The sequence below is a fragment of the Poecilia latipinna genome, unplaced genomic scaffold, assembly GCF_001443285.1.
Source record: "Poecilia latipinna isolate Pla-1442-1.1 unplaced genomic scaffold, P_latipinna-1.0 Scaffold96, whole genome shotgun sequence".
Lineage (NCBI taxonomy): Eukaryota > Metazoa > Chordata > Actinopteri > Cyprinodontiformes > Poeciliidae > Poecilia > Poecilia latipinna.
This window is the reverse complement of record NW_015112712.1, coordinates 243,302-252,806: the sequence shown is the minus strand read 5'-3', so window position 1 is coordinate 252,806 and position 9,505 is coordinate 243,302. Positions and strand designations below refer to the sequence as shown.

Below are 9,505 nucleotides of genomic sequence, written 5' to 3'. Positions count from 1 at the left end.
GAGGAGCAGCGGTGAGGTGGCTCGGGCATCTAGTCAGGATGCCTCCTGGACGCCTCCCTGGTGAGGTGTTCCGGGTACGCCCCACCAGCAGGAGGCCCCGGGGACACGCTGGAGGGACTATTTCTCTAGGCTGGCCTGGGAACGTCTTGGGGTTCCCACGGAGGAGCTGGAAGAAGTGGCTGGGGAGAGGGAAGTCTGGGCCTCCCTTCTGAAGCTGCTGCCCCACGACCCGACCCCAGATAAGCGGAAGAAAATGGATGGATGGACAAGACAAAAATCACAAAAATATACAGATTCGTGATTTGTTTTAAATTGTAGCCAAGTTAAATCAGAGGAGTTCAACAAAACTTCCAAACCTGTCAAGCTATTGCTCTACGTATCGCCTTATACGTACAGCAATACGTATCAGGCGATACGTATTGCCTGATACGCATTTTAATTGATTAAATTAAAATTTTAATCAGAAATTAAAATAAATTTAATTTCTGATTAAATTTATTTTTAATCAGAAATAAATTGATTAAAAACAGCTACTTTTAAATTAGTAGTCCTAAAAATGTACCTTACACCACAATGCTACAGCAAATTAAAAGAAACACAAGTTTAAGGTTCTTTCGGAGGACTGAGCCTGTGTTGTCTAAGGTCCTTCCACCTTGATGCTACTGAGCGGCTGATTGTGTGGAGAGGAGTTCATGACCTGCTGGGTAGATCCGCTGCAGTCCGTGAAAGTCCTCGCAGAGAAATCTGCTGCTTTGCTCTCCGGCGTCCTGAACGACTGAGTGTGTGTGTGGTTGTACGAGGAGACGTATGACTGTGTGTAGGGTGCCAGGAGGGCTTGACTGTTTTGCTGTTGATATGCAGCTGGATACGTTTGTGACTGAGAGGAAGTGTGAGTAAGAGGAAGACTGTCTGCGTTGCTACATGGTGGAAAACCATTTATGCTTGGTGGGCTCATCCCTGGAACCTTAAAGGCCTCTACGCTTTCTAATCTTTCTAAAGAGTTGTAGCCCGGCTGAGTCTGGCCACACTGAGAGAACGTCCCCTGACTAAAAGTGTACGTTTCTTGGCCAAAAGAGGTTGTGGCAGAGGCTGCTGGCAAAGACGATGGCGAGGGAGTTTTGTTGAGCCGCTGCGGGGTTCTGCTACAGAGTCCTGCTTTGGAGGAGAGTGTTTGGAGAGTGCTGAGGATCTGCTTCTGAATCTGCGTCTGCTGTGACTGCTCTCTTTCCAGGCGGCACTGCTGCTCCACCATCATCTTCACTGCCAGGCCCAGGCTGCGAACCTCAGAGCCCAGGGTCTGGATCTGGTCCTGCAAGCTGCCTCTTGCTCTGGTGTCCTGGACCGCTGATGGTGGATTTGAATTCCCCTCGCTACGAGCAGCGGCGCCTTGAGTCCTGGGGGACGGCAGACGAAGAACGGGTCCCGGGGCGGAGGATGTCAAAGGCGCTGGCGGGCGATTAGGAAGGCGAATCCCGACGCGCGGAGGAAGATGAAGGGAGCGGACGCTCATTCCTGGTCTCTGAACGGCAAAACGCCGAGGGGAACCATTATGCCCAGGTTGCTCCTCCATAACAGTCTGAAACAATAAAAGCACTATATTTAGGAGTGGCTATGGCGGAACCTTCAAAAAGGACTGTTCAGACTTTTTTTTTATTGTCACTTCTCTCTCGGATGATGTTATTGTGTTGAAGCTATTTGAACAGAAACACAAGTTTTAGATAAAAACTACAGTTAAACATAATATACAGGAGCAGGAACAGCATTGCTTTTAGGCTTTTTAACGTTTGTTGGGATCGCACCTTTTCAGTGGTCAGGTCATAAGTTTCTGGCTGCTGTGGTAGAGCGCTGCTTAAATCTGAACTTTGAACACCAGCCTGATCTCTCCTTAGCAACGCCGCCATCTGGTGGAATGACTGGTAAATGTGAAAAGTATATATATAAAAATATATTTTAGCATTTTATACAGCTTTAAAGCAATTCAGCAATTTTATAATTGAGAAAACTCTGTAGGTACCTTTGTCCTATGTGACAAAGCTCTGTCCAAAAGCCTTTTTCGAGCTGCCAAAATTGAACTGGTGGCTGGGGAAGGTGTAAGTCTTCTTCTCAGAAATGCTCCAGAAGCCGCTAACGTGGAAGACAGGTTTGAACTTGTGTCTGGCCTCGTTACAGGTGGCTGGGTCGCCCTTTGCTGGCCATGCTGTGCAAGTGAAGTGACACTAACAATCTGAATGTCGTTTTCTTCCTTATTTCCACCGGACTGCTGCTCCGGCCTGCTAGCCTCCCCAGATCCAGAGGAATTTGAGGTGGTCTCTGAAGTGGTGGATGCCTGTTTGGAGAAGTCAGCTGGAGCTGCATACTCAGTGCGATGAGGCCCGTCCCTCATCAGGTTCTGAAGGTGAATGTTGCTCCACCTCTCCTGCAATGCCCCAGCTTGCGCTTGAGCTGTCTGCGCCAATGTGCTACCTGCGGCCTCCAGAGGTCTAACCCTCCCTGGTGGTCTACCCTGGAACTCCCTCAGGTACAGGTAGATGGCTTGAGCGGACACCTTGATGTTTTCCAGCTCCAGCACAGCTTTGATTTTGCGGAAACTGAGACCAGCCTTCCGCAGCTCCACCACTTTGTGTTTGGCAGCATCGTCCAGTCGGCCCATGCTTGTTCAGTCTAGATAAATCCCCAGTTCAGATGACAATCACTACAAGAGTCAGAAAATAAAAGAAGTTAGTAACAGTTTATGTTTTTAAAGCACACTGTTATCTTGCATTGTATTTACTGTAAGTACATCTTTAAACAACAAAAGTGCTTTTTGAAGAATAACAAGACCCATCACGTTTTTGAAGAATGCCTGTTGCTTTGGATGTTTTGTATAGTCAGTGTGTATTGGGATAAAGTGTGTAGAATTCAGTGTGTTTAAATGAGTCAGAACAGACTACTTTACTTTTGCCCTAATGTCAACAACACCTTTATTTGTTTACTTTGTAATTTTGAGGTAAAGATGTAATGCACCTCACAGTCTATTTTGAGCCATCATATAATTAATTGCTGAAATGATCAGAAAACAGACCAGAGTATGTCAGATGAATGTACTGCGAGCCCTCAGCATGCTGAGGTGAGCTTGATCTTCGATGGTGCTGACTGAGTGTCTGCATATGGTATCACATATCTTATTAGGGTGTAGTCACTGCTGCAACATTGTAATAAGAATTGTGTTGATTCTGCAGGACATATGTTCCTCTACAGATAATCTATCAGATTCGCGTCAGGACTTTGGCTGGGCCACTCAAAATTACAAATTTTACTTCCAGTTTAAAGACATTTTGGTAAAACTTAAAGATTACTTGAAATCTAAATCAGCATTTTCTGGCTATGGTATAATAATACATTATTGTTAAAGTTAACTACTACTAAAGTGTGGTAGGATCTTTTGAAGTGTGTGGATCATTTTCATAATTTCATCTACTTTCTCTATTCTTATTTACATGTTTGAAATAAAACAGCTTTCCAGTACCAAAACGTTGTTGTTGTTGGACTTATTTTAGTCAATAATTTAAGGAAATCTCTGGCACTATTCGAATAGGATTCAAATAAGATGATTGTTTTGCATCTAGCCCTTCACTGTGTTATGTGCTTGCTCTGCTTTGCATATTTGATAATTATATTATATTAAACAAAGTAAAAGAAAAGTGAAACTGAACCAACGGTCATGCATGACTTTATACTTCAACTTCTTCCTTTTTTCCAATTTGTAATCTTTACAGTAAATAGAAGAGAAGTTCAACATTAATTAGTTTCCCCCACAAAAGCACCTTTGAAACTTGTCATGCTTTATGTCTTCAGTTGAGCCATCTTAAGAAACTCTTTTCAATGACACATGTTCAACAAGATTTATTGCTCACAGAGGCAAGAATCAAACAGTGTGGGTTGAGATTTTAGTTCACTTATGAATTATGTTCTAATCACACGCTGGTTATAATTTTTCATGGATAAAGGGCCTTGTAAAAGTAATCATACTCCTTTCACATTTTCTCATACTAAAAAAAAATAACTGATGTACTTTATAAGGCTTTCATATGTAAAGAGCAGCATAATAGTGCATAACTGTAAAGTGGAAGGAAAATTATAGGTGGAATCCTACTTTTAGTAAATATAAATCTGAAAAGTATGGCCTCAAAATATACTTAACCCCTTTCAACTGAAGCCCCCCAATAACAAAAAAATACAGTATAATGATTTGGCTTCAGACGTAAATAGAGAATTAGAAAATAGAATGCACTTGCATGTAATTTAATCTTAATATAAATACAGCTGAGTGTATTTATATTATATTTGCTTCGTAGACTTGCTGAGATAATGTTTGGGACTGACCAATGATAAAGCTGTGGAAAAAATTTTAAGCAGGGTTAGGTTATAAAACAATATCCTAATCCCTAAGGGCACTGTTCAAAAAATATGTCTGTCCACCTAAAGTGACAAGCTGGGTTAAAGGAAAACATTAATTAGAGATGCGTGGTAATTATCGAAAAATTGCAGGGATCCACAGTTCATGTGGAATAATTTGTTAACTGGCAACTATTAGTTATGCACTAAAAATGTAGTCTTTATGGAATACAGGGAAGAAGACGGGCATTTCCAGAAAGAGGCCCTAGGAAGTTCTGTTTGCAGTCTGTTATAGACAAAGCAAATATTTGGAGGGAGGTGCCCTTGTCAGATGATGTGCACAAAAACCTGTTTTGCTGAAAACACATTTACTACTTTAACTAGTACTCCCAAATTAACATTGTCAACTTATCTTAGTTGAACCAATTAATTTAAGAAAATCTGAATGCCTATATCATTTGTGGACACTAGTGAGGAAGTCCATGCAAAAGACTAGGGTGGAGGAAAACGACTATATATATATATACAGACAAAGCTACAGTCAAATGGTTTAAACCAAGCCATGCTAATGTTTCTACAGCTCAGTAAAAGTCTAGATCTAAATTCAATTAAGAACTTGTGGCAAGATTTTAAAACTCATGGTCAGATGCTGCCCGGATTGAGTTCTGCAAAGAAAAGCTAGGTTTTGTTGGCCTTAGTAAAAGCCCAGTAAAATACATTTAAATTTGAGCTTATAACATGACAATGTATATGAAACAGTTTCAAAGGTTTTAATAATCTAAATGAAAAAACTATTTGATCTTACCATCATCTCTTTTATATATCTGAATTCAGAATAATAACTATGTCGCTGGCTTTGTGATAACTTGTAATAAACTCCCAACTATACACCCGTTTTAGCCAATCAGCTTCACAAGTAAATGCCCCACACAGGGCTGCTTGAGAATAATCCGCATGTGCAGGAAAGTCACCTAGATTAGCTGAGCTAGCTAACAACAACAGCCAAAATAAAGTGCAGCACTCACCTGCGGAAGCCAGTCGAAAATAAGGAAGCTCTGCTGCTTTTTCACATTTAAAAAAACGATCAAATTATTTCATGCACACAAGTGACACGGTTTGGATATATTTCTGTCAAGCGCTCTCTCTCATACGCAAACGCGTAAACCATTCCTCGTCAAATAACGTAAAATAAACAAATGATCATAAGTGGCGCTCAAGCAACTACGCAACTTCCGCTATCGTCATCAGCCAGCGACGTCTTTCCAGGCCGCGAGTTGTTCAACTGTAGCCTCCTGGTCCGAAAAAGAAATGTAGGTTCAAGCTTTTTTGGAATAAAAACAATAAATATATACGTGCGTGAGATATATTTACTCAACTTTTAAGTATTTAATGCTTCACATTGTCGTAGTTTCGCTATAGGAAGAGCTGTGCGGAAGGTTAACGGACGCAGCTGGTTTTCAGGAGGGGGAGAATGAAATTCAATGGCGGCCTGTTTTGTCCGAGAGCCGAGCTTTTTCATGAATACACAGAACTGTGTATTAATGTTCTGGCCGTGTTCCTAACATTATTATTCTAGTATATTTGTGCTGTATAATGAAAATCTTTAAAATTAATCAACCATTTGTGTTTTTGATTTTGATAGACTGTATATATAGAAGCAAATATAACCGCAGTAATTTGAACTCAAAAATAAAAACAGCCAAACAAGCAGGTAAAAATGAATAAAATCTTTGAGTATGGTGTTTACCCAGCAGAATTATTTACTGCGACGTTGTGGACTATTAATAAGGAATAAAATTGGGATTTTTTTTTGTTTTATATAAATTTTAATCGGTCTTCAGCTTATCTTTTCTGCACAAGCTAATTTCTTTGCATCTTGAAGTTCATATGTTGTTGGTTTTTCGGCCACTTATTGTACAAAGAAGCCAGATGTACACATTATCCTATTAAATGAGCTATCTCACTTTAACACGAAATAAACTGAAAGATTTATTAACAATATTTATGCTTTTTAAGGCTGGTATAGACAAAATTCATCAAGAATGTGATGTGGTTAGATCTTATATGCAGATTTCTTTCTGTTTGTTTTTTTCCAAGAGCATGACACAAGCATAACTTGTGTATTGTTTAATGTGTTTCTTTAAATTTAGGGCTCCATCACCCACAAAGCGGAAGGAGGATGAGAAAACCAAAGATAGAGGTAAAGAGAAGACTGGTACCAAGGATGGAGACAAGGAGAGGGGGAGGGAGAAAGTGAGGAAGCGCCGTAGTGCTTCCTCTGGCAGCAGCAGCAGCAGCAGGTTTGCATTCTGATGCATTTTTCTAGAGTATTTTATGTGTTTTAAATGCCCGAGCAAGATATTTTGAGTAGAATAATTGTGTTTCTGCTTCTGCTCCAGATCGAGCTCATCGTCCAGCAGCAGCTCGGGTTCCAGCTCAGGTTCCTCAAGTGGCTCCAGCTCTTCTGGCTCCAGCCGCACCGGATCCTCAAGCTCTCGTTCCTCCTCCTCCTCCAGCTCCTCAGGCTCCCCGAGCCCCAGTCGCAGGCGCCATGACAACCGTCGCCGCTCCCGCTCACCGTAAGGGTTTCCTTAAAATCTTCTCTACAAATTGATGTTTCATAATTAGGCTTTATTGAAGAGGTCTAACTTACCACTTAACGTTTTTGTAGCTCTAAAACACAGAAGAGGGGAGATGATAAAGACAGAAGAAAGCGAAGCCCCACCCCAAAACCAACCAAGGTTCACTTAGGAAGGCTGACCAGGAATGTGACCAAGGTTAGTGGAAAGAGTCCAAGGTGACCTGGAATGTTTTCCCTCTGGAATGCTACTTTGCTTTGGTGTATTTTTCACATAAATTATGTCTGCTAATGCTGAAATGGTATTTCTGTTGCGTGCGTATTGCTGTTTCAGCATCTTTGTTTTGGAGACCTAGATCTCCTTTCACTGCAACAGTCCTAAATGTGACTGAAGATGATAACGTCTAACAATACAGCATTGATCTCTGATTTAAACAAAAACTATCTCCTCCGATTTCAAAATTCTAGATATCGTGGGACAGAAGGAAAGTGTTCCATTTGTAAAATAAAAAGCAGCAAGTTTCTGTGGCAGAATGTTTTGAGTGGTTTTGTCACTGCAAATATACATCACTACTTATAAATTCATAAAATCACTCTGAACTTTATGAAAGGTCTAACTGTAACAAACCTATCTGATCACTATGACAACAGAGAAGAAAGCTCTGTTTGCGATTATAGCCGAGTGCTCTAGAGCCAGAACTTTGTAATTGTTTAACTGTGGCTACACCCTGAAAGTTACTAAGTCAGAAAAAAAGTGTAACCTTTACAGATTTTAACATTTACGTAACATGAACACTGAGATATGTTGGTGTTAAACTAAAGGAAAACAAATAAAATGCAAGGAACTATGCTGGAGTTTTTCTTTCGGTTACCAGGGTAGTTTTCTTATTTCTCTGTTTGAAACACATTCTGTACTTCATTGAACCAGCAACACTCCTGCAGAAGGAATGACCCAGTCAGTCCTCAGTGGATGTAGTATTTGTACATTAATTGTGCATTTTGAACATCACTTTAGAAACAAACAGAGCTGATGGCCAGGATAAAATAAAACGTAAAGTTCTGAGGTAACAATACTCTTGGTTTGATGGTCAGGACATGCCTTTAGTTTCTAAAAGAACAAAAAAGAAAGACAGACTGGACCTGATATTTAAAAAGAATGTCATGAGGACAAATGCACGCATAATCTGTTGGGCTAAAGTAGAGTTATACAAAAATTATAGACATGATATGTTATCCTTCTGCTTATGATCTAGTAAATCCATTGATGATGATGCTTCTCTGGTTAACAGGATCACATCCAGGAAATCTTTTCTACTTACGGGAAAATAAAGATGATAGACATGCCTGCGGATAGGCTCCACCCACACCTGCCCAAAGGCTACGCCTATGTGGAGTTTGAGACTGCCGAAGAGGCTGCGAAGGCCCTTAAGCACATGGATGGAGGTTGGTGTTCGTCTCAGTGCCCGTTAGTTACCCTAAGCACGCGGCTGTGTCTGTGTTCACTGAATAAATATCTTTGATTGGTTTTAAATGTTTAGGTCAGATTGACGGACAGGAAATCAGTGCAGCTGCTGTGCTGACTCAGCGGGTTCGTCTCCCACCTCGCAGACTGTCTCCTCCTCCTCGGCGAATGCCCCCACCACCACCAATGTGGCGTCGCAGCCCCCCACGCATGAGGAGAAGGTACCCACTAGTGTTCCATATAATTTTATTCATTTATTTTCACTAGCATATTTTCATGAGGTTGCTCCTGCTTACTCTTGTCCTCTCAGGTCTCGCTCCCCGAGAAGGCGGTCCCCTGTACGCCGCCGCTCTCGCTCCAGATCCCCCGGTCGCAGGCGCCACCGCTCTCGCTCCAGCTCCAACTCCTCCAGATAAATGGTTGTTTTTCCTTCAGAGATCACATGGTTTCATAGATTCTGACACCAGATCAGCTGCAACTCTTACCTTCTTGATGACTTCAACAGGATTTAAATCAGATTTTTTTGTAGCCATCTGTATACATGGTAAAAGCGGAGGTGCTTTTGTCATATTTTGGGCTAAGATTACTCTGAAAAGTTGGCTTTCTTTTTATGTTGTCTCCACAGACATCTACCAATGTTTTGTTTGAAATGTGACGTATTTTTACCTTGTATTGAGTTTTTAGACATTGTGAAAAATAAAAGTGCTGAACTGTCCACATCCCCCCCAATGGCTTCTTTCCTTGATCTTTTTTTTTGCTGCGCACCCACTTAGTACTTGGGACAGGATTTCTGCTCAGTCTTAAAAACGTAAGGATTAGAAAAATCGTGCTCCATTTTCTGCAAAATAACTATCAAACATCAAATGAAAACTTCATTGGGAAAAAAAAAAACAAACTTTAGTGCACAAAGCATTCATTTGGTATTTATGAAATCAATTTGCAGACCTACAACATCCAGGATTGAAATACAGAAAGCCCAACATGCTCACAAGCTCTTCAGTGCCATTATTCCATGTCAGAAAGACATTCAGAAAGCTTATGTGGCAGCCACAAACTAATCTATTAAAGATTATTTAGATTACTTGTCAGAT

The 9,505-nt window shown here is 41.0% G+C and overlaps 2 protein-coding genes and 1 long non-coding RNA gene across 5 annotated transcripts in view; 1 reads left to right on the top strand and 2 right to left on the bottom strand.

Annotated features, from left to right (window-relative positions):
• Positions 1 to 430, bottom strand: part of LOC106942463 (uncharacterized) — a 4,295-nt gene extending 3,865 nt beyond the window's left edge. Inside the window, exons 1-2 of one of the 2 annotated variants that reach the window (XR_001423636.1) lie at positions 417 to 430; positions 282 to 372 (exon numbers count right to left, since the gene is read on the bottom strand). This is a non-coding gene — a long non-coding RNA (uncharacterized LOC106942463). The other variant, XR_001423635.1, reaches the window with a different exon arrangement.
• Positions 431 to 502: 72 nt separating this feature from the next.
• On the bottom strand, positions 503 to 5,580 carry LOC106942393 (uncharacterized). Of its 2 annotated transcripts, none has more exons than XM_015025662.1 (4): positions 5,400 to 5,580; positions 2,015 to 2,692; positions 1,800 to 1,913; positions 503 to 1,576 (listed from the first exon to the last, which is right to left on the bottom strand). In XM_015025662.1, the coding sequence occupies exons 2-4, from the start codon at positions 2,648 to 2,650 to the stop codon at positions 638 to 640; spliced, it is 1,689 nt and encodes a 562-aa protein (XP_014881148.1). In that variant the 5' UTR covers positions 2,651 to 2,692; positions 5,400 to 5,580; the 3' UTR covers positions 503 to 637. The 2 variants fall into 2 exon arrangements, with proteins under 2 accessions (XP_014881148.1, XP_014881157.1); XM_015025671.1 differs by having other exon boundaries at positions 2,015 to 2,661.
• A 22-nt stretch (positions 5,581 to 5,602) lies between these two features.
• Positions 5,603 to 9,138, top strand: rnps1 (RNA binding protein S1, serine-rich domain). Its single transcript, XM_015025715.1, has 7 exons — positions 5,603 to 5,684; positions 6,525 to 6,674; positions 6,774 to 6,953; positions 7,046 to 7,151; positions 8,242 to 8,395; positions 8,491 to 8,635; positions 8,725 to 9,138. Coding segments are annotated over exons 1-7 (843 nt in total). The 5' UTR covers positions 5,603 to 5,682; the 3' UTR covers positions 8,831 to 9,138.
• Positions 9,139 to 9,505: the final 367 nt, after the last annotated feature.

Excerpts from the sequence above, each read along its gene's own strand:
- rnps1 (XM_015025715.1), top strand. Across the intron at positions 6,954-7,045 it reads CGTCGCCGCTCCCGCTCACC|CTCTAAAACACAGAAGAGGG; the intron begins GTAAGGGTTTCC and ends ACGTTTTTGTAG. Across the intron at positions 7,152-8,241 it reads TGACCAGGAATGTGACCAAG|GATCACATCCAGGAAATCTT; the intron begins GTTAGTGGAAAG and ends TCTGGTTAACAG.
- LOC106942393 (XM_015025662.1), bottom strand. The coding sequence starts at position 2,650 with ATGGGCCGACTGGACGATGCTGCCAAACACAAAGTGGTGGAGCTGCGG. Across the intron at positions 1,914-2,014 it reads CTTTGTCACATAGGACAAAG|TCATTCCACCAGATGGCGGC; the intron begins GTACCTACAGAG and ends CACATTTACCAG. Across the intron at positions 1,577-1,799 it reads ATGACCTGACCACTGAAAAG|ACTGTTATGGAGGAGCAACC; the intron begins GTGCGATCCCAA and ends TTATTGTTTCAG.